This window comes from Mesoplodon mirus (genome assembly GCF_964341445.2).
Source record: "Mesoplodon mirus genome assembly, contig: HAP1_SCAFFOLD_530, whole genome shotgun sequence".
NCBI lineage: Eukaryota > Metazoa > Chordata > Mammalia > Artiodactyla > Ziphiidae > Mesoplodon > Mesoplodon mirus.
In genome coordinates, this window is record NW_028295473.1 from 285,075 (window position 1) to 309,166 (window position 24,092).

Sequence of the window (24,092 nt, forward strand, 5' to 3'; positions counted from 1 at the left end):
TTACAGGCCGGGGAGAGCAACCTAGGGCGCCCCCTCGGAGCAGTGGGAGTGGGAAGAGGGGCAGGGGTGGAGGGAACCCACGATGGGAGGCGAGTGGGCTCTCCGCAGAGGCCAGCTTAGCCCGCAGGAGCTGCCTGTGAGCAGGGGGCGGGAGGGCACTGCTGCCCTGTGGCTGCTGGGCTTCCCGGATCGCGGCTCTCTGCGAGGGTCCTGAGACTCTGTATCCCCTCCCTCAAACCGCCCCCCTCGCGAGGCCGCGACGCTGGGTGCCCTGTGTCGACAGGCAGAACCCCACTGCCCGCCCCTCGCAGACCCGCCTCTGCCCGCCTCGATGGTCCCCGCGCACTCAGCCAGCGGCCTCTGTTGTGTCTGCTGCTCCTGCTGGGTCTGCTGCTGCGGCCGGTTACCTGTGAAGACCACGCCGGGCACCTCCAGAACCCCAAGTCCGCGGGAGCGCACGCCGGCCCTGATGCGGGACTTCCCGCTTGTGGACAGGTGGCTGCAGTGTGTGCCGGCTGCTGGGGGCCGCTGGGGGCCTAGCCTGGCCCCGGGCAGGGCAGGAGGTCCGGAGCATGCAGAGCTAGTGGGGAGGCTCCCTCCCACCACCCCTGGATGTCCTCTCCATCATCTATGGATGCCCTTCCCCTTCTCTGTCATCCCCTCCCTGGTGGGAACCCCTCAGCCCAGGCCTCAGCTGCTCCTAGTATAGTCTGTGTGACAGTGGGAGGTGGGGGACCCACAGGCTGGCCCAGGCCAGGCAATGTGTCCTGCCTCATCCCAAGACCTAAGGAGCCCACCTATTTGCCTTGACCTCCCTCCAGCCACAACGACATGCCCCTGGTCCTGAGGCAGTTTTACCACCACGGGCTACAGGATGTTAATCTGCGCAATTTCAGCCATGGCCAGACCAGCGTGGACAGGCTGAAAAATGATCTCGTGGGTGCCCAGGGACACACAAGGTGCCACCATGGCTGCTGGGGAATGTGGGGCAGTTTGGGGGCCTCAGAGACCACAGGTTAGTCACATTGGAACTAAGTTACCATAGTGACCTAGAAAGTGCCATGCCATGGATGCTGGGGGAACAGGGGTCACAGTGAGCCAACCTGACGGGCATCCAAGTACCACAGAAAAAGCAACGCATTACATGGGACTTCTGGGCACACTGAGTGTTGTGCCAGCTGAGGAGGCTATGAGAAGCCCAAGGAGCTCCAAAGCCCAAACTAAGCCCTTGCCTTCCCTCAGTTCTGGTGAGCCTGCGTCCCATGCCGGACCCACGAACGCGATGCTGTGCGCCTCACCCTGGAGCAAGTTCACCTCATCTGCCCCATGTGTGCCTCCTATTCTGAGCTGGAGCTTGTGACCTCAGTTAAAGGTAGACGGGGGACTTCCTTGGTAGTCCAGAGGTGAAGACTCCACGCTTCCACTGCAGGGGCCTCGGGTTGGATCCCCAGTGGGGGAACTAAGAGCCCTCATGCTGCGCGGCACAGGCAAAAAAACAAAACAAAATGGTAAAGAGACTGGTCGTGGTAGGTGTTAGGGACTTCAGTTAGCTACCCCTGCCTCTGAAAATGATCATCTGACCTACCTGCCCCCAGCTCTCAACAATACCCGGAAGTTGGCTAGCCTCATTGGTGTGGAGGGCGGCCACTCACTGGACAGGAGCCTCTCCATCTTGCGTACCTTCTATGCGCTGGGTGTGCGCTACGTGACACTCACCCACACCTGCAACACGCCCTGGTGAGCACAGTGCAGATGGTAAGGGCCCAGTGAGGCAGGGATCTGCCCAAGATCACGCTGGGGCCCAAAGCAAGTTTACCCCTGGGATCCAGCCCTGAACCTGGGGTTGGGAGGGGAATGGAGGTTTGCAGAACAAGACTGAATCCCCAGAAGGGCCCTCCTACTGCCAGGCACAGCCCAGTTTGGGTCCCTCCTCTTGCATCAGGGAGTTGCAGGTCTAGACGGTTCGACACAACCTCTTTCTACGCTCTTGTAGCCAAGTCATGGCCACCAGTCAGACTGCCTCCTGGCCATCCTGCAGGGCACAGAGCTCAGCAAAGGGTATCCACCCCTTCTACAGCAATGTCAGTCGGCTCACCGGCTGTGGCGAGGTAAGGACCCGGCTTCCATACCCTGCCCCACATGAATCTACAGCCCTGCCTGTTCCCTACAGATAAATACACACAAGATAAATGCAGCCCTCATGCCCTCTCCCCATCCTGTCCCTGCAGAAGGTGGTGGCAGAAATGAACCGCCTGGGCATGATGGTGGACTTGGCCCATGTCTCGGATGCTGCGGCACGGCGAGCCCTACAAGTGTCACAGGCACCTGTCATCTTCTCCCACTCAACTGCCCGGGGTATGTGCAAGAACACTCGCAATGTTCCTGATGATATCCTGCAGCTTCTGGTGAGAGACTGCCCTGGCCCTCAAACTTAAGCAAGAGATTCAAACCAGGAGCCCTTGAACCTGAGCCTCTTCTCCCTCCATTTCCTCAAACGCCAGGTTAAATATCTTCTGCCCCCAAAACCCACGGTCCACAGCCCCTGAACTCTTCAGCCCTAGGTGGGGGTCTAGGTGGTAAGATACTCCTCCAAACCCGGAAACCCTGGGCCAACACACCACCCAGACCAGGGCTGCGGCTCCTCCATTCACACAAACCCAGAGAGGAGATGACTCTGACCTCAAAGCCAGGGCTGAACACCTTCCTCACAGGGGCCGAGAGAGTGAACAGGCAGCTGGCTGTGCTGAGGGCCAAGCTGACTGTCCACGGGTCCGCCCCTGCAGAAGAAGAATGGTGGCATTGTGATGGTGCCTTTGTCCGAGTGGGTGCTGCAGTGCAACCCGTTAGCCAACGTGTCTACTGTGGCAGGCGAGCCTCACCCTGGGCTCTCTGAAAACTCGGATTTGGAGCTGAAGCTGGGTCCAAATTTAGGGAGGACTTCAGAAGAGCCCCAGTGGTTTGACCCACCTATTGGCAATAGGTACAGCACCCAAAAACCCAAGAATGGACAGTACACAGCACCTTGGTGCCATGTGGAACTGGAGCCACAGAATCAAAACTGCGATACGGATGGGTATCAGGGAGGCTGTCAGACACTGCTTTATGTCAAACACATAAAGAAAATATCCACTATCAGAACCGTTGGTTGACTGACTTTTTTTCACATCTTTCTGACAAAATTCGTGAAGTTGTGAGTACCACAAGCGTCATTACACTTCTGTTCAAGATGTAATCTCAGGCTCACAATCACTGTTTAGCTTCTGTATATTGCAGTGTACATAAAGGTCTGTATTAGTCTGGTTGGGCTGTTATAGTGAAATACTATAGACTGAACGACTTCCACAGCAGAAATTTATTTTCTCACAGTTCTGGAGGGTGGAAGTCCAAGATTAAGGTACTGAATACCATAAGAATTGGTTTCTGGTGAGAACAATCTTCCTGGCTTGCTGACGGCTGTCTTCTTGCAGTGTCCTCACACGGCCTTTCCTCTACGAGCAGAGGGAGAGAGATCTCTGGAATCTATTCCCCTTCTTATAAGGACACCATCAGTCCCTGTCAGATTATTACCTCACCCTTATGACTTCAGTTAACTTCAGTTACCTCCCTAAAGGACCTATCTCCTATCTTCTACAGTCAACTTAGGAGGGGCTTCAACATATAATTTTTCGGGGGACACAATTCAGTCCATAACAACAACTTAAGATAGCTTTCTCTGATTTTCAGTCTTTCACTAATACCTCCCTCTTTGTCTACGAGTTATTCAAGTTTCCTTAAATTTTTTTTTTAATTTTCTTACATTATCCCTTCCCTTTAAATGCTGTCTTCACTTCTTAATTGGCATTTCTTGCAAATGAAGGCACCTTTCCTCACAATATATTGATTACTCTCCCCACTGTAACACAGCGTCTTCTCCCATGACTTTCCTGAAGTGGTTCCACTTTTGTTCATAAAAGTTTAGCCATCCAATCAGACGCTTTATTTTCAGTTCCCATAGCATTTTGCCTTTGGGAAACAACTGACTCCATTAGATGGTGCTTCTTTTAAAACTACCTTCCTTTATGTTTTATAGCAATCTTATGATTTCTGTTGGCATACCACCTAGCTTCTTTCTGATCATTCTTTTTATTTTTAGTTTTCAGTTGTTTCTCTCCTCACTCCTTAGCGTCAGATACTACATACAGTTGGCCTTCTTCTCATCTCTTATATACTCTCTCTCTTACTCCAGCAGCTTTGTTTACCATTTAATATATTATCTGCCAGGCGCCTTCCATCTGTTACCAACATCTCTCCCTCTTTGTCATTTCAGCCTTCGCTATGCTCTCTGAGCTCTCACAGGCAGATCTATTGAACACAGGAATCTCAGTGGAAAATACGAGTACGTTATTTCTCTACTGAGTAAAGCCCTTACAGATCACATGGTCCTGATCCATCTTGCAGCCACCTCATCTGGACTATTTGACCTCCCATGTCACAATAGCAGAGGACCAGACAAGAGGGACACTGGCTCCTAATGACCTCAGCCCAGAAGTGATACACTTGATTCTGCTTCTTTGCCACTGGCCACAACGAATCAAAGGAAAACAGTTGAACTACAAAGGAGGATGAAAAATGTAGATAAGCACATAGGATATTTGATGAGTGCTATCTCGAGGTGACATCACCTCCCATCAAACTTTTATTTCACAGAGAAAACACAGACTATAAAGCAAAAACACCCCAAACTACCTTCTTCTCTTTACGTCCAAGAAGAGCTTTTCGACATAGTGTATAAATACCTAGTCTCACTTCCTCAGTATCTTCCATTCATTTTCCCACCTCATTGGTATTGTTAAGGTTTTCCTCTTTAGCGATTGTATTTTGGCCCCCTCCCATTAAAAAGCTGCCTCCCTCCCATTAAAAATTACTCTTGCTTGATGCCAAGTAATTCTCTAGTTACCTTTTCTCTCTTCCTAATTTCACAGTGCAGTTTATCAAAACTTGTATTTATTCTCATTGTCTGTATTTTCTTATCTTTATGTACCTCGTGACTCACACAATTTTGCTCTTTTCTTCTTACTTATCTGCACTGGAATTGCATTCACCAACATTTAGTTTGTGATTAAACTGAGTGAATATTGTTTGGTCATTCTGTCACCTTTCAGCAATAGTTGATTTTGTTGATCAAACTTGGCATCTCAGAAAAATCTTTCACCTTCACAACAGTAGCATCTTAACCTGCTACTTCTTCCTCCTGCCTCTGGACATCCTTATCTCTTTCACTGGGCACTCTCACTCTGCCCTCTGCCAAGAGATGTGTATTTCTCAGAAGCTCTCTTCTGCCCTTGATAGATGGTCTCATCTACTCTTGTGATTCCAGCCACCATATATATCACAGATCTTGACCTAAAACTTACATCTCTCTCTCCTGAGTCTCTTACAAACTTAACTAATTGCCAACTGAACAACTCTGCCCAAGTATAACATGGACACTTAAAATTAATTATGTGATGTTACTGAACGATTAATTTTACCTTCAATACTTAACTTCCACTATTCATCTCTCTACATCATTTAGACCACCACTATTTGTACACTTGTCCAAGTTGGATACTGGGGGAACACTCAAGACTCTGGACTCTGACAACCCTCAGAATGGGAGAAAATAGTTGCAAACGAAGCAACTGACAAGGGATTCATCTCCAAAAAATATAAACATAAATAAATTTGTAAACTATATAAGCAACTCATGCAGATCAATATCAAAAAAAACAACCCAATGAAACAATGGACGGAAGACCTAAACAGACATTTCTCCAAAGATGGCCAACAAACACGTGAAAAGATGCTCAACATCACGAATTATGAGAGAAATGCAAATCAACACTACAAGGAGGTATCACCTCACACCGGTCAGAATGGCCATCATCAAAAAATCTACAAACAATAAATGCTGGAGAGGATGAGGAGAAAACGGAACGCTCCTACACTGTTGGTGGGAGTGGAAATTGGTACAGCCACTAGGGAGAGCAGTATGGAGGTTCCTTAAAAAAACTACAAATAGAACTACCATATGACCCAGCAATCCCACTACTGGGCCTATACCCTGAGAAAACCAGAATTCAAAAGGAGTCATGTACCAAAATGTTCATTGCAGCTCTATTTACAATAGCCAGGAGATGGAAACAACCTCAGTGTCCATCGTCAGATGAATGGATAAAGAAGATGTGACACACATATTCAGTGGAATATTACTCAGCCATAAAAAGAAACGAAATTGAGCTATTTGTAATGAGGCGGATGGACCTAGAGTCTGTCATACAGAGTGAAGGAAGTCAGAAAGACAAAGACAAATACCGTATGCTAACACATATATATATATGGAATTTAAGAAAAAAAATGTCATGAAGAACCTAGGGGTAAGACAGGAATAAAGACACAGACCTACTAGAGAATGGACTTGGGGATATGGGGAGGGCGAAGGGTAAGCCATGACAAAGTGAGAGAGTGGCATGGACATATGTACACTACCAAACGTAAAATGGATAGCTAGTGGGAAGCAGCCGCATAGCACAGAGAGATCAGCTCGGTGCTTTGTGACCACCTAGAGGGGTGGGATAGGGAGGGTGGGAGTGAGGGAGATGCAAGAGGGAAAGATATAGGAACTTATGTATAACTGATTCACTTTGGTATAAAGCAGAAACTAACACACCATTGTAAAGCCATTATACTCCAATAAAGATGTTACAAAAAGAACACTTGTTTTTTCTTTTGTTTTGTTTTTTGTTTTTTTGTTTTTTACCTTTTAGTTTAAATTTTAGTTCCTGCCCCCAAACATCCATTAAGTCCCCAGGAGAAGGAAAAGGGGATGTGACTAGCAATAGAGAGAAACTTCCTTCACAACAATGGCCATGGCAAGCTTAGGCACTTTTGGTGAAATCTCTCTGGGAAGTACTGGCAGAGGAATAAAAGGCAAACTGACACAGAAGTATTGCCTGGTGTGCATTTCCAGGCTCTGCCTTCTTTCTCATGTCTTGGCGGCAGGTGGAGGAAGAGGAGAAAAGGTTAAACTTTTGTATCAACCGGCAGAATAAGCTTATAACATCCTCTCACTACCTCTGCATGGGTTCTAGTCTCTGCAGCACTACATAAGCTTTGCCCAAAGTAATGAACAGTTGAAAGTCCAATGTAATACTTCACCAAACAACTTAAAAATGCTTGCACACTGGAAAGGATTCAGTTGCGGAGAACACAAATGGACCCAGAGCAACTTTTGCCAAAAGAGAATATTGTGCTAAATGTACAGCCATCGCTCTTTTCCATATGAAGAAACAGTCAGAAGGATAAAAGAACTTGGTCAAAAATCACACAAGTAAGTAGGACAGAATCTGGTCTGTCTGTCATAAGGGTTGTGTTCTTTAACCACCAGGCTAGCTTTTCCCAAACCTGATTCATGCACAGAATAACTATACACCTCTGTTTGCCTTGAATATTCCCTGTTTATACGTATGCCTGCTGCAGTTTTTAATATTGCCCACTTTGACTCCCCAAAGCAACCAAGAACTCACAATAATTTGGTCACTCTATCCATGGACCACTGTGGTGGGACTGCCCAGGAAGCTTAAAAGTGCAGCCTCCCGAGCCCTACTCCAGATCTAGATAAGTTTTCTTAGGGTTGGCTCAAGAATCCAGGTACAAGTCTTTCTCGGTGCTTTTGTGAGTCTCTCGCTCTCGTAAGTTAATAAACCGTTTATTCCGCCTTCCCCAGATGCCCAGCCAGGTCCTGTTAAGGTAGGAGTCCCCCCGCCACATCACAGGGATGCTCCCAGTCAAGTAATCTCTGGAGCCGTGGAGAATCTGAATGGTCTCATGCTGGCCCACCTGCCATGACAAACCTCCTCCAGAGCATTCCCTTTCACAGTTTACATTCTACCACTCCCAAAGGCAGTCCGCTCCAATGAGGCCTGACTTCGTCTGTCCTAACGTGTACCCGCTGATTCAAGCAGTTTAGGAAGAGAAGGTGCTGTGCTTCTCAACCACGGTGGCCCAACCTCTAAAATGGTAGTCGAAGCAGTCTCTACCTCCTGGGAACAACGCCTCTGCAACAGCCCCATTAAACGAATGTCCCATCTTTGCTTTTTCAGGGTGGGGGTCGGGCAACAGGGAGTCCCCCTCCTAAAGAAGGTTCTCTCTCATTGCCACACTATCAGAGGCTGCCCCAAATGTGCTTGCTTCCTGTGGGCCTGATCAGGCTAAGGGCAGAGTTGTCTCTTTCCTTCTCTGAGGCGGACCAAATCGTCTGAGTAACACCTCTTCACACTGTTGACCATGTTTCTCACGGGGGCTGCTGCTGAGTCTTTATCTCATCCTTTCATGGTGGAGAGACAGAGGATTCTAATGACTTTTACTTCTAGGGGAGAGGGGCCTGGAGTGATTATGTTGTCATTTTGTATTATGTCCTTTTGTCATGAATTTGTTTTCAATTTCATGTTCAAATGGGCCCACCATTCCCACTTTGTGAGGTCATTCAGCACCCGCATTTTGCACCTTTAACATCTCTCTCAGTATCACTTGGAAATGTTTGAAATGGCAGGAGCTTGTCCTCATATTCCTATCAGCTGTAAACCCGGAGCCCCGACATGAACCTAACCATTGAGCAGAACACCTCTCCACTACCTGTGTACCACTGCAAAGGCCCCTTAACCTCTTGGTTTCTTTAAGTCCTCAGTTGTAAAAATTTCAGGGTGCGATGAATTTATATTGGGGGCAGGACAAGGTCGAGAAGAGTGTGTCTTTGCTTTTATTCTTCCAAACTGGAATGTCTTCCCTCTCTTCCCCATGGGTCCAAATCTCACTTGTCCTTCAGGCCCACTGCAAAGGAGCCTTCCCTGATTCCCCTGTCCACACAAATCTCTGCCTCTTAGGCTAAGTGCCATACAACCTAGCTGTCTCTTACCTTAATCTTGCCTCTCAAGCCAATCACAGAATGTGGGTCTCTCTTGCCCTCCTGTGGCCCCTGGGGCTGTGCCAGACCACCAGCACGCCCCACCTGGGGTGTCTACTAGACTACGGCATTGGTGGGGAGGCCCAGCTGTGAGGGGCCAGGCAGAGTACCTCTGCCTCTACCCTGTTCTCCTCCAAAAAACTGCCCCTCCTCCTGAAGCCTGCCCCTCAAGTCACAGGTTCCATATATGACCTCAGTGGGTAGTGATGCCCTCACAGGCCTTCTCACAGATTCCACGGTAACAGATTCCATGGTAACTGACAACCAAACAGATTCGTATCTGGTGGAGGACTGGTAGGGAAGTTTCTCTGACTATCAGAGACAATGTCTGACTTCATAGGCTATATATACTCAACCCTGTGCTCTGTTCCCTGGCTGGGCAGTGCAGCAGGTACACCCAGACCGGCCACCTCCACAGGAGGTATGGGATACAATCCACCTCACCTGGCTGGCACATGTTTTTGTGGGGCCTGCCAACTATGTACAACTGAGCACACTCCCACATGTAAGTAATACCAGTGACCTGGGACACCTTCAGGGACCCACAGGGCTCACTGCTGAGGACAAGTGAAAGGTCATCCCTGGACAAGTGTGCAGGACGGTTCTAAGCTTTATAATGTAGCCTTCCCCTTTGGGCTACAGGATGCTTCCATTCAGACCCTTTCCTGAATGGCCTCTTAGCAAAAGACAAGTGCATTTTTGTTGGCAAACGGTAAATGGAGCAGTTTGAGGAACAGGGCCACAATTAGAAGCACACCTTCAAACCCAGGCACCTCTGTGCTGTCATGCAGACATCTCTATCGGTCCTCTCAGACACATCCCATACTGAGTTGCTGAGTACTCGGGGACAGGGTGGTGCCATATTGATGGGAAGACCGGAAGAATGAAGGGGGGGGTGATGAAGTGCTAATGAGACGGGAGGGCTGAGGAGATGGTGTCCCAGGAGGCTGCGTTGATGTGAGCCTAGACTTGGTACCCAGACCCCGGTTCTGAGTCTCCTGATCACTCTGCCTCAGTATTCAGCCTTGTTCTAATCTAGATAAAAGTACCAGAGGGCTAGAGTTCAGTGTGGTTGAAACAGGCGGTATAACTGGGGCCCAAGAGGGGTTGCCAAGGTGAGAGGGGTTCTTAACAAATTTGTATTAGATTATTTCTTTCCAAAACTTGAAAGACATTTCCATTAAAGCCTCAGAAGTGACAGACTGCAAGAAATGTTTTCTCTGTTGTGGAAGGGAGAGATGGAGAGGATCATGAGTGCAATTTCTTTCGGGTTCTACTGTTTTCCCTGGAAACGGTGAAGAGACTTCCTCATCTGCTGCAGCCGTAGGCGCTAGGGATTGCTTTTGCAGCCAGTGTCCCTTCTCTAGGGACTCATAGAGGTGATGGGCCAAGGCTGTGTTTTGGATGTCAAGTAGATTAAAGGTCTTCAGCCAGAAACTGGGAGAGACATGAGAGGGGGAAATTGTGGCAGGAGACTGTGCACAGCACAAGTGACTGATCAGTTCTGATTTTCTTTGCAGCAGCAGTGGCTCCCGTTTGTCCTCCCACACCCGGGCACTACCATGTCCTCTACCGAGGGTGTGGAGAAACGCAGTTGGGCTGGCATGGGGAGACATACTGCCTGGTTGGTGGCTACCGGGCCTACGGGGATGTTCCTTTGGCCCCACCAGCAAAGGTGGAAGCAGTGAAGCCAGTCCCCAGACGTGCGCCCAAACGAAAGCACTCTTCAGAAAGTTCGGACGAAGAGCTGGGCTGCTCCAGACCCAAAAACCGGCGATTGGAGCATGGTGGACCTGCTCCCTGAAGCAAGAACAGGATGGAGAGTCAAGCAGCATGCACCCTGCCCCGAGGTTCACATGCTCCTTTACTGCCAGCCCTTTCTGTCCCCAGTGGGGTCCCTTACTGCTCAATAAAATGTTTGTGTGTAACACATTTCTAGGGTCGCCAGTGCTCAGACTTAGGTCACTAGCCCTGTGCTAGGCACTCCTGCCACCTGGGAAAGGTTCCAAAGGTGGAACAGCTCCAGGGGGTGCCAGGGATCACAGCAAAAACTTGAGAGGCTGGGGATGAAGGAGTTTGGGCACAGTCCCTAAAGCATCTCTGTGGTTGAGCTTCTGTGAGAAGGCACATCCCCAGAGAGAGAGAGAGAGAGAGAGTGAGTGAGTGAGTGAGTGTGTGTGTGTGTGTGTGTGTGTTGAGGAGAGGGGGTCTCTAGAGGAGGCAGCTAGGGGGAGGGCCTGAGGCTGGCAATGGGGAATGGCGTGCAGCCTCTGAGTAAGCACAGGCACTTAAGCCCTTGAGGTTTCTGGGAAAGCTAGAGCCACAAGGGCCACGAGATAAGGCAAGTGTAGCAGCAGAACCCAGGTGCCAGGTCTTTCCTCAGAACCTATACTTCTCCACGAGGCCGGGCCTTCCACGCTGAGGTAGGAGGGATCCTGGCCAGAAGGTCAGCCAGCAGCTCTGGGAGGAAGATTGCTGCGGTGGGGACTCTGCTGCCATGGAAATCACTTCATTTCCTTCCACTCAAATAGCCTGCTGACTGGCTTCCTGCTCTGTTGAGTAAAAGGGTCGCTGACTCTCCCCAGAAGGTCGTTCAGTTCACATCCCCAAAGTCCCTCTATTCAGGCCCTGGGGAGGTGTAGCGACTCCTGAGGGCGCTCTTTCCTGAGGCTGGCTGACAGAAGTGGGGGAGGTTCCTGATAGTTCCCAGGCGCTAGTTGAAGTCCCCAGAGAATGGTCATGCAGGTTGGGGAGTCAAGTAGGTGGAGAGAGAAGATCGGGGGCAGAGGACCCCTTCCTGAATCCAGAGCTCACATGGTTACCCCCCACCCCCCCATTTCCAGAAACTATCTCTTCCCCCACACAAGCCCTCATGGCCCAGTCCCGGGAAACCGGGAGCCCAGAGCACTTGTGGCCACAGAGGCACTGGCACGCAGCCCTCAGGGTGGGTGGGGCCGGCTGCAGGCAGATGGGGATGAGGTGTGCTCCCGGGAGGCCTCGGGCTGAAGGTGGCCCTCTGAGAGAAGCACCCCAGCTTGGACAGGAAGGTTACAGGCCGGGGAGAGCAACCTAGGGCGCCCCCTCGGAGCAGTGGGAGTGGGAAGAGGGGCAGGGGTGGAGGGAACCCACGATGGGAGGCGAGTGGGCTCTCCGCAGAGGCCAGCTTAGCCCGCAGGAGCTGCCTGTGAGCAGGGGGCGGGAGGGCACTGCTGCCCTGTGGCTTCTGGGCTTCCCGGATCGCGGCTCTCTGCGAGGGTCCTGAGACTCTGTATCCCCTCCCTCAAACCGCCCCCCTCGCGAGGCCGCGACGCTGGGTGCCCTGTGTCGACAGGCAGAACCCCACTGCCCGCCCCTCTCAGACCCGCCTCTGCCCGCCTCGATGGTCCCCGCGCACTCAGCCAGCGGCCTCTGCTGTGTCTGCTGCTCCTGCTGGGTCTGCTGCTGCGGCCGGTTACCCGTGAAGACCACGCCGGGCACCTCCAGAACCCCAAGTCCGCGGGAGCGCACGCGGGCCCTGATGCGGGACTTCCCGCTTGTGGACGGGTGGCTGCAGTGTGTGCCGGCTGCTGGGGGCCGCTGGGGGCCTAGCCTGGCCCCGGGCAGGGCAGGAGGTCCGGAGCATGCAGAGCTAGTGGGGAGGCTCCCTCCCACCACCCCTGGATGTCCTCTCCATCATCTATGGATGCCCTTCCCCTTCTCTGTCATCCCCTCCCTGGTGGGAACCCCTCAGCCCAGGCCTCAGCTGCTCCTAGTATAGTCTGTGTGACAGTGGGAGGTGGGGGACCCACAGGCTGGCCCAGGCCAGGCAATGTGTCCTGCCTCATCCCAAGACCTAAGGAGCCCACCTATTTGCCTTGACCTCCCTCCAGCCACAACGACATGCCCCTGGTCCTGAGGCAGTTTTACCACCACGGGCTACAGGATGTTAATCTGCGCAATTTCAGCCATGGCCAGACCAGCGTGGACAGGCTGAAAAATGATCTCGTGGGTGCCCAGGGACACACAAGGTGCCACCATGGCTGCTGGGGAATGTGGGGCAGTTTGGGGGCCTCAGAGACCACAGGTTAGTCACATTGGAACTAAGTTACCATAGTGACCTAGAAAGTGCCATGCCATGGATGCTGGGGGAACAGGGGTCACAGTGAGCCAACCTGACGGGCATCCAAGTACCACAGAAAAAGCAACGCATTACATGGGACTTCTGGGCACACTGAGTGTTGTGCCAGCTGAGGAGGCTATGAGAAGCCCAAGGAGCTCCAAAGCCCAAACTAAGCCCTTGCCTTCCCTCAGTTCTGGTGAGCCTACGTCCCATGCCGGACCCACGAACGCGATGCTGTGCGCCTCACCCTGGAGCAAGTTCACCTCATCTGCCCCATGTGTGCCTCCTATTCTGAGCTGGAGCTTGTGACCTCAGTTAAAGGTAGCCGGGGGACTTCCCTGGTAGTCCAGAGGTGAAGACTCCACGCTTCCACTGCAGGGGCCTCGGGTTGGATCCCCGGTGGGGGAACTAAGAGCCCTCATGCTGCGTGGCACGGCCAAAAAAACAAAACAAAATGGTAAAGAGACTGGTCGTGGTAGGTGTTAGGGACTTCAGTTAGCTACCCCTGCCTCTGAAAATGATCATCTGACCTACCTGCCCCCAGCTCTCAACAATACCCGGAAGTTGGCTAGCCTCATTGGTGTGGAGGGCGGCCACTCACTGGACAGGAGCCTCTCCATCTTGCGTACCTTCTATGCGCTGGGTGTGCGCTACGTGACACTCACCCACACCTGCAACACGCCCTGGTGAGCACAGTGCAGATGGTAAGGGCCCAGTGAGGCAGGGATCTGCCCAAGATCACGCTGGGGCCCAAAGCAAGTTTATCCCTGGGATCCAGCCCTGAACCTGGGGTTGGGAGGGGAATGGAGGTTTGCAGAACAAGACTGAATCCCCAGAAGGGCCCTCCTACTGCCAGGCACAGCCCAGTTTGGGTCCCTCCTCTTGCATCAGGGAGTTGCAGGTGTAGACGGTTCGACACAACCTCTTTCTACGCTCTTGTAGCCAAGTCATGGCCACCAGTCAGACTGCCTCCTGGCCATCCTGCAGAGCACAGAGCTCAGCAAAGGGTATCCACCCCTTCTACAGCAATGTCAGTCGGCTCACCAGCTTTGGCGAGGTAAGGACCCGGCTTCCATACCCTGCCCCACATGAATGTACAGCCCTGCCTGTTCCCTACAGATAAATACACACAAGATAAATGCAGCCCTCATGCCCTCTCCCCATCCTGTCCCTGCAGAAGGTGGTGGCAGAAATGAACCGCCTGGGCATGATGGTGGACTTGGCCCATGTCTCGGATGCTGCGGCACGGCGAGCCCTACAAGTGTCACAGGCACCTGTCATCTTCTCCCACTCAGCTGCCCGGGGTATGTGCAAGAACACTCGCAATGTTCCTGATGATATCCTGCAGCTTCTGGTGAGAGACTGCCCTGGCCCTCAAACCTAAAGCAAGAGATTCAAACCAGGAGCCCTTGAACCTGAGCCTCTTCTCCCTCCATTTCCTCAAACGCCAGGTTAAATATCTTCTGCCCCCAAAACCCACGGTCCACAGCCCCTGAACTCTTCAGCCCTAGGTGGGGGTCTAGGTGGTAAGATACTCCTCCAAACCCGGAAACCCAGGGCCAACACACCACCCAGACCAGGGCTGCGGCTCCTCCATTCACACAAACCCAGAGAGGAGATGACTCTGACCTCACAGCCAGGGCTGAACACCTTCCTCACAGGGGCCGAGAGAGTGAACAGGCAGCTGGCTGTGCTGGGGGCCAAGCTGACTGGCCACGGGTCCGCCCCTACAGAAGAAGAACGGTGGCATCGTGATGGTGCCCTTGTCCGAGTGGGTGCTGCAGTGCAACCCGTTAGCCAACGTGTCTACTGTGGCAGGCGAGCCTCACCCTGGGCTCTCTGAAAACTCGGATTTGGAGCTGAAGCTGGGTCCAAATTTAGGGAGGACTTCAGAAGAGCCCCAGTGGTTTGACCCACCTATTGGCAATAGGTACAGCACCCAAAAACCCAAGAATGGACAGTACACAGCACCTTGGTGCCATGTGGAACTGGAGCCACAGAATCAAAACTGCGATACGGATGGGTATCAGGGAGGCTGTCAGACACTGCTTTATGTCAAACACATAAAGAAAATATCCACTATCAGAACCGTTGGTTGACTGACTTTTTTTCACATCTTTCTGACAAAATTCGTGAAGTTGTGAGTACCACAAGCATCATTACACTTCTGTTCAAGATGTAATCTCAGGCTCACAATCATTGTTTAGCTTCTGTATATTGCAGTGTACATAAAGATATGTATTAGTCTGGTTGGGCTGTTATAGTGAAATACTATAGACTGAACGACTTCCACAGCAGAAATTTATTTTCTCACAGTTCTGGAGGGTGGAAGTCCAAGATTAAGGTACTGAATACCATAAGAATTGGTTTCTGGTGAGAACAATCTTCCTGGCTTGCTGACGGCTGTCTTCTTGCAGTGTCCTCACACGGCCTTTCCTCTACGAGCAGAGGGAGAGAGATCTCTGGAATCTATTCCCCTTCTTATAAGGACACCATCAGTCCCTGTCAGATTATTACCTCACCCTTATGACTTCAGTTAACTTCAGTTACCTCCCTAAAGGACCTATCTCCTATCTTCTACAGTCAACTTAGGAGGGGCTTCAACATATAATTTTTCGGGGGACACAATTCAGTCCATAACAACAACTTAAGATAGCTTTCTCTGATTTTCAGTCTTTCACTAATACCTCCCTCTTTGTCTACGAGTTATTCAAGTTTCCTTAAATTTTTTTTTTAATTTTCTTACATTATCCCTTCCCTTTAAATGCTGTCTTCACTTCTTAATTGGCATTTCTTGCAAATGAAGGCACCTTTCCTCACAATATATTGATTACTCTCCCCACTGTAACACAGCGTCTTCTCCCATGACTTTCCTGAAGTGGTTCCACTTTTGTTCATAAAAGTTTAGCCATCCAATCAGATGCTTTATTTTCAGTTCCCATAGCATTTTGCCTTTGGGAAACAACTGACTCCATTAGATGGTGCTTCTTTTAAAACTACCTTCCTTTATGTTTTATAGCAATCTTATGATTTCTGTTGGCCTACCACCTAGCTTCTTTCTGATCATTCTTTTTATTTTTAGTTTTCAGTTGTTTCTCTCCTCACTCCTTAGCGTCAGATACTACATACAGTTGGCCTTCTTCTCATCTCTTATATACTCTCTCTCTTACTCCAGCAGCTTTGTTTACCATTTAATATATTATCTGCCAGGCGCCTTCCATCTGTTACCAACATCTCTCCCTCTTTGTCATTTCAGCCTTCGCTATGCTCTCTGAGCTCTCACAGGCAGATCTATTGAACACAGGAATCTCAGTGGAAAATACGAGTACGTTATTTCTCTACTGAGTAAAGCCCTTACAGATCACATGGTCCTGATCCATCTTGCAGCCACCTCATCTGGACTATTTGACCTCCCATGTCACAATAGCAGAGGACCAGACAAGAGGGACACTGGCTCCTAATGACCTCAGCCCAGAAGTGATACACTTGATTCTGCTTCTTTGCCACTGGCCACAACGAATCAAAGGAAAACAGTTGAACTACAAAGGAGGATGAAAAATGTAGATAAGCACATAGGATATTTGATGAGTGCTATCTCGAGGTGACATCACCTCCCATCAAACTTTTATTTCACAGAGAAAACACAGACTATAAAGCAAAAACACCCCAAACTACCTTCTTCTCTTTACGTCCAAGAAGAGCTTTTCGACATAGTGTATAAATACCTAGTCTCACTTCCTCAGTATCTTCCATTCATTTTCCCACCTCATTGGTATTGTTAAGGTTTTCCTCTTTAGCGATTGTATTTTGGCCCCCTCCCATTAAAAAGCTGCCTCCCTCCCATTAAAAATTACTCTTGCTTGATGCCAAGTAATTCTCTAGTTACCTTTTCTCTCTTCCTAATTTCACAGTGCAGTTTATCAAAACTTGTATTTATTCTCATTGTCTGTATTTTCTTATCTTTATGTACCTCGTGACTCACACAATTTTGCTCTTTTCTTCTTACTTATCTGCACTGGAATTGCATTCACCAACATTTAGTTTGTGATTAAACTGAGTGAATATTGTTTGGTCATTCTGTCACCTTTCAGCAATAGTTGATTTTGTTGATCAAACTTGGCATCTCAGAAAAATCTTTCACCTTCACAACAGTAGCATCTTAACCTGCTACTTCTTCCTCCTGCCTCTGGACATCCTTATCTCTTTCACTGGGCACTCTCACTCTGCCCTCTGCCAAGAGATGTGTATTTCTCAGAAGCTCTCTTCTGCCCTTGATAGATGGTCTCATCTACTCTTGTGATTCCAGCCACCATATATATCACAGATCTTGACCTAAAACTTACATCTCTCTCTCCTGAGTCTCTTACAAACTTAACTAATTGCCAACTGAACAACTCTGCCCAAGTATAACATGGACACTTAAAATTAATTATGTGATGTTACTGAACGATTAATTTTACCTTCAATACTTAACTTCCACTATTCATCTCTCTACATCATTTAGACCACCACTATTTGTACACTTGTCCAAGTTGGATACTGGGGGAACACTCAAGACTCTGGACTCTGACAACCCTCAGAATGGGAGAAAATAGTTGCAAACGAAGCAACTGACAAGGGATTCATCTCCAAAAAATATAAACATAAATAAATTTGTAAACTATATAAGCAACTCATGCAGATCAATATCAAAAAAAACAACCCAATGAAACAATGGACGGAAGACCTAAACAGACATTTCTCCAAAGATGGCCAACAAACACGTGAAAAGATGCTCAACATCACGAATTATGAGAGAAATGCAAATCAACACTACAAGGAGGTATCACCTCACACCGGTCAGAATGGCCATCATCAAAAAATCTACAAACAATAAATGCTGGAGAGGATGTGGAGAAAACGGAACGCTCCTACACTGTTGGTGGGAGTGGAAATTGGTACAGCCACTAGGGAGAGCAGTATGGAGGTTCCTTAAAAAAACTACAAATAGAACTACCATATGACCCAGCAATCCCACTACTGGGCCTATACCCTGAGAAAACCAGAATTCAAAAGGAGTCATGTACCAAAATGTTCATTGCAGCTCTATTTACAATAGCCAGGAGATGGAAACAACCTCAGTGTCCATCGTCAGATGAATGGATAAAGAAGATGTGACACACATATTCAGTGGAATATTACTCAGCCATAAAAAGAAACGAAATTGAGCTATTTGTAATGAGGCGGATGGACCTAGAGTCTGTCATACAGAGTGAAGGAAGTCAGAAAGACAAAGACAAATACCGTATGCTAACACATATATATATATGGAATTTAAGAAAAAAAATGTCATGAAGAACCTAGGGGTAAGACAGGAATAAAGACACAGACCTACTAGAGAATGGACTTGGGGATATGGGGAGGGCGAAGGGTAAGCCATGACAAAGTGAGAGAGTGGCATGGACATATGTACACTACCAAACGTAAAATGGATAGCTAGTGGGAAGCAGCCGCATAGCACAGAGAGATCAGCTCGGTGCTTTGTGACCACCTAGAGGGGTGGGATAGGGAGGGTGGGAGTGAGGGAGATGCAAGAGGGAAAGATATAGGAACTTATGTATAACTGATTCACTTTGGTATAAAGCAGAAACTAACACACCATTGTAAAGCCATTATACTCCAATAAAGATGTTACAAAAAGAACACTTGTTTTTTCTTTTGTTTTGTTTTTTGTTTTTTTGTTTTTTACCTTTTAGTTTAAATTTTAGTTCCTGCCCCCAAACATCCATTAAGTCCCCAGGAGAAGGAAAAGGGGATGTGACTAGCAATAGAGAGAAACTTCCTTCACAACAATGGCCATGGCAAGCTTAGGCACTTTTGGTGAAATCTCTCTGGGAAGTACTGGCAGAGGAATAAAAGGCAAACTGACACAGAAGTATTGCCTGGTGTGCATTTCCAGGCTCTGCCTTCTTTCTCATGTCTTGGCGGCAGGTGGAGGAAGAGGAGAAAAGGTTAAACTTTTGTATCAACCGGCAGAATAAGCTTATAACATCCTCTCACTACCTCTGCATGGGTTCTAGTCTCTGCAGCACTACATAAGCTTTGCCCAAAGTAATGAACAGTTGAAAGTCCCATGTAATACTTCACCAAACAACTTAAAAATGCTTGCACACTGGAAAGGATTCAGTTGCGGAGAACACAAATGGACCCAGAGCAACTTTTGCCAAAAGAGAATATTGTGCTAAATGTACAGCCATCGCTCTTTTCCATATGAAGAAACAGTCAGAAGGATAAAAGAACTTGGTCAAAAATCACACAAGTAAGTAGGACAGAATCTGGTCTGTCTGTCATAAGGGTTGTGTTCTTTAACCACCAGGCTAGCTTTTCCCAAACCTGATTCATGCACAGAATAACTATACACCTCTGTTTGCCTTGAATATTCCCTGTTTATACGTATGCCTGCTGCAGTTTTTAATATTGCCCACTTTGACTCCCCAAAGCAACCAAGAACTCACAATAATTTGGTCACTCTATCCATGGACCACTGTGGTGGGACTGCCCAGGAAGCTTAAAAGTGCAGCCTCCCGAGCCCTACTCCAGATCTAGATAAGTTTTCTTAGGGTTGGCTCAAGAATCCAGGTACAAGTCTTTCTCGGTGCTTTTGTGAGTCTCTCGCTCTCGTAAGTTAATAAACCGTTTATTCCGCCTTCCCCAGATGCCCAGCCAGGTCCTGTTAAGGTAGGAGTCCCCCCGCCACATCACAGGGATGCTCCCAGTCAAGTAATCTCTGGAGCCGTGGAGAATCTGAATGGTCTCATGCTGGCCCACCTGCCATGACAAACCTCCTCCAGAGCATTCCCTTTCACAGTTTACATTCTACCACTCCCAAAGGCAGTCCGCTCCAATGAGGCCTGACTTCGTCTGTCCTAACGTGTACCCGCTGATTCAAGCAGTTTAGGAAGAGAAGGTGCTGTGCTTCTCAACCACGGTGGCCCAACCTCTAAAATGGTAGTCGAAGCAGTCTCTACCTCCTGGGAACAACGCCTCTGCAACAGCCCCATTAAACGAATGTCCCATCTTTGCTTTTTCAGGGTGGGGGTCGGGCAACAGGGAGTCCCCCTCCTAAAGAAAGTTCTCTCTCATTGCCACACTATCAGAGGCTGCCCCAAATGTGCTTGCTTCCTGTGGGCCTGATCAGGCTAAGGGCAGAGTTGTCTCTTTCCTTCTCTGAGGCGGACCAAATCGTCTGAGTAACACCTCTTCACACTGTTGACCATGTTTCTCACGGGGGCTGCTGCTGAGTCTTTATCTCATCCTTTCATGGTGGAGAGACAGAGGATTCTAATGACTTTTACTTCTAGGGGAGAGGGGCCTGGAGTGATTATGTTGTCATTTTGTATTATGTCCTTTTGTCATGAATTTGTTTTCAATTTCATGTTCAAATGGGCCCACCATTCCCACTTTGTGAGGTCATTCAGCACCCGCATTTTGCACCTTTAACATCTCTCTCAGTATCACTTGGAAATGTTTGAAATGGCAGGAGCTTGTCCTCATATTCCTATCAGCTGTAAACCCGGAGCCCCGACATGAACCTAACCATTGAGCAGAACACCTCTCCACTACCTGTGTACCACTGCAAAGGCCCCTTAACCTCTTGGTTTCTTTAAGTCCTCAGTTGTAAAAATTTCAGAGTGCGATGAATTTATATTGGGGGCAGGACAAGGTCGAGAAGAGTGTGTCTTTGCTTTTATTCTTCCAAACTGGAATGTCTTCCCTCTCTTCCCCATGGGTCCAAATCTCACTTGTCCTTCAGGCCCACTGCAAAGGAGCCTTCCCTGATTCCCCTGTCCACACAAATCTCTGCCTCTTAGGCTAAGTGCCATACAACCTAGCTGTCTCTTACCTTAATCTTGCCTCTCAAGCCAATCACAGAATGTGGGTCTCTCTTGCCCTCCTGTGGCCCCTGGGGCTGTGCCAGACCACCAGCACGCCCCACCTGGGGTGTCTACTAGACTACGGCATTGGTGGGGAGGCCCAGCTGTGAGGGGCCAGGCAGAGTACCTCTGCCTCTACCCTGTTCTCCTCCAAAAAACTGCCCCTCCTCCTGAAGCCTGCCCCTCAAGTCACAGGTTCCATATATGACCTCACTGGGTAGTGATGCCCTCACAGGCCTTCTCACAGATTCCACGGTAACAGATTCCATGGTAACTGACAACCAAACAGATTCGTATCTGGTGGAGGACTGGTAGGGAAGTTTCTCTGACTATCAGAGACAATGTCTGACTTCATAGGCTATATATACTCAACCCTGTGCTCTGTTCCCTGGCTGGGCAGTGCAGCAGGTACACCCAGACCGGCCACCTCCACAGGAGGTATGGGATACAATCCACCTCACCTGGCTGGCACATGTTTTTGTGGGGCCTGCCAACTATGTACAACTGAGCACACTCCCACATGTAAGTAATACCAGTGACCTGGGACACCTTCAGGGACCCACAGGGCTCACTGCTGAGGACAAGTGAAAGGTCATCCCTGGACAAGTGTGCAGGACGGTTCTAAGCTTTATAATGTAGCCTTCCCCTTTGGGCTACAGGATGCTTCCATTCAGACCCTTTCCTGAATGGCCTCTTAGCAAAAGACAAGTGCATTTTTGTTGGCAAACGGTAAATGGAGCAGTTTGAGGAACAGGGCCACAATTAGAAGCACACCTTCAAACCCAGGCACCTCTGTGCTGTCATGCAGACATCTCTATCGGTCCTCTCAGACACATCCCATACTGAGTTGCTGAGTACTCGGGGACAGGGTGGTGCCATATTGATGGGAAGACCGGAAGAATGAAGGGGGGGGTGATGAAGTGCTAATGAGACGGGAGGGCTGAGGAGATGGTGTCCCAGGAGGCTGCGTTGATGTGAGCCTAGACTTGGTACCCAGACCCCGGTTCTGAGTCTCCTGATCACTCTGCCTCAGTATTCAGCCTTGTTCTAATCTAGATAAAAGTACCAGAGGGCTAGAGTTCAGTGTGGTTGAAACAGGCGGTATAACTGGGGCCCAAGAGGGGTTGCCAAGGTGAGAGGGGTTCTTAACAAATTTGTATTAGATTATTTCTTTCCAAAACTTGAAAGACATTTCCATTAAAGCCTCAGAAGTGACAGACTGCAAGAAATGTTTTCTCTGTTGTGGAAGGGAGAGATGGAGAGGATCATGAGTGCAATTTCTTTCGGGTTCTACTGTTTTCCCTGGAAACGGTGAAGAGACTTCCTCATCTGCTGCAGCCGTAGGCGCTAGGGATTGCTTTTGCAGCCAGTGTCCCTTCTCTAGGGACTCATAGAGGTGATGGGCCAAGGCTGTGTTTTGGATGTCAAGTAGATTAAAGGTCTTCAGCCAGAAACTGGGAGAGACATGAGAGGGGGAAATTGTGGCAGGAGACTGTGCACAGCACAAGTGACTGATCAGTTCTGATTTTCTTTGCAGCAGCAGTGGCTCCCGTTTGTCCTCCCACACCCGGGCACTACCATGTCCTCTACCGAGGGTGTGGAGAAACGCAGTTGGGCTGGCATGGGGAGACATACTGCCTGGTTGGTGGCTACCGGGCCTACGGGGATGTTCCTTTGGCCCCACCAGCAAAGGTGGAAGCAGTGAAGCCAGTCCCCAGACGTGCGCCCAAACGAAAGCACTCTTCAGAAAGTTCGGACGAAGAGCTGGGCTGCTCCAGACCCAAAAACCGGCGATTGGAGCATGGTGGACCTGCTCCCTGAAGCAAGAACAGGATGGAGAGTCAAGCAGCATGCACCCTGCCCCGAGGTTCACATGCTCCTTTACTGCCAGCCCTTTCTGTCCCCAGTGGGGTCCCTTACTGCTCAATAAAATGTTTGTGTGTAACACATTTCTAGGGTCGCCAGTGCTCAGACTTAGGTCACTAGCCCTGTGCTAGGCACTCCTGCCACCTGGGAAAGGTTCCAAAGGTGGAACAGCTCCAGGGGGTGCCAGGGATCACAGCAAAAACTTGAGAGGCTGGGGATGAAGGAGTTTGGGCACAGTCCCTAAAGCATCTCTGTGGTTGAGCTTCTGTGAGAAGGCACATCCCCAGAGAGAGAGAGAGAGAGAGAGTGAGTGAGTGAGTGAGTGTGTGTGTGTGTGTGTGTTGAGGAGAGGGGGTCTCTAGAGGAGGCAGCTAGGGGGAGGGCCTGAGGCTGGCAATGGGGAATGGCGTGCAGCCTCTGAGTAAGCACAGGCACTTAAGCCCTTGAGGTTTCTGGGAAAGCTAGAGCCACAAGGGCCACGAGATAAGGCAAGTGTAGCAGCAGAACCCAGGTGCCAGGTCTTTCCTCAGAACCTATACTTCTCCACGAGGCCGGGCCTTCCACGCTGAGGTAGGAGGGATCCTGGCCAGAAGGTCAGCCAGCAGCTCTGGGAGGAAGATTGCTGCGGTGGGGACTCTGCTGCCATGGAAATCACTTCATTTCCTTCCACTCAAATAGCCTGCTGACTGGCTTCCTGCTCTGTTGAGTAAAAGGGTCGCTGACTCTCCCCAGAAGGTCGTTCAGTTCACATCCCCAAAGTCCCTCTATTCAGGCCCTGGGGAGGTGTAGCGACTCCTGAGGGCGCTCTTTCCTGAGGCTGGCTGACAGAAGTGGGGGAGGTTCCTGATAGTTCCCAGGCGCTAGTTGAAGTCCCCAGAGAATGGTCATGCAGGTTGGGGAGTCAAGTAGGTGGAGAGAGAAGGTCGGGGGCAGAGGACCCCTTCCTGAATCCAGAGCTCACATGGTTACCCCCCACCCCCCCATTTCCAGAAACTATCTCTTCCCCCACACAAGCCCTCATGGCCCAGTCCCGGGAAACCGGGAGCCCAGAGCACTTGTGGCCACAGAGGCACTGGCACGCAGCCCTCAGGGTGGGCGGGGCCGGCTGCAGGCAGATGGGGATGAGGTGTGCTCCCGGGAGGCCTCGGGCTGAAGGTGGCCCTCTGAGAGAAGCACCCCAGCTTGGACAGGAAGGTTACAGGCCGGGGAGAGCAACCTAGGGCGCCCCCTCGGA

General features: G+C 49.8%; 1 protein-coding gene and 1 pseudogene across 2 annotated transcripts; both read left to right on the forward strand.

Annotated features, from left to right (window-relative positions):
• Positions 1-82: 82 nt before the first annotated feature.
• LOC309797444 (dipeptidase 2-like) lies at positions 83-10,784 on the forward strand (the record flags this gene model as incomplete). Its single annotated transcript, XM_082645973.1, has 9 exons — positions 83-136; positions 284-495; positions 822-940; positions 1,253-1,372; positions 1,596-1,737; positions 2,039-2,108; positions 2,229-2,405; positions 2,784-2,868; positions 10,501-10,784. 9 exons carry the CDS (start codon positions 83-85, stop codon positions 10,782-10,784), a joined length of 1,263 nt encoding a protein of 420 aa, XP_082502099.1.
• A 1,698-nt stretch (positions 10,785-12,482) lies between these two features.
• On the forward strand, positions 12,483-24,011 carry LOC309797445 (dipeptidase 2-like; annotated as a pseudogene). The gene is made up of 9 exons: positions 12,483-12,523; positions 12,850-13,019; positions 13,281-13,400; positions 13,624-13,765; positions 14,067-14,136; positions 14,257-14,433; positions 14,813-14,893; positions 19,774-19,796; positions 23,849-24,011. The product of its transcript is annotated as a dipeptidase 2-like (transcript).
• The last annotated feature ends 81 nt before the right edge of the window (positions 24,012-24,092 follow it).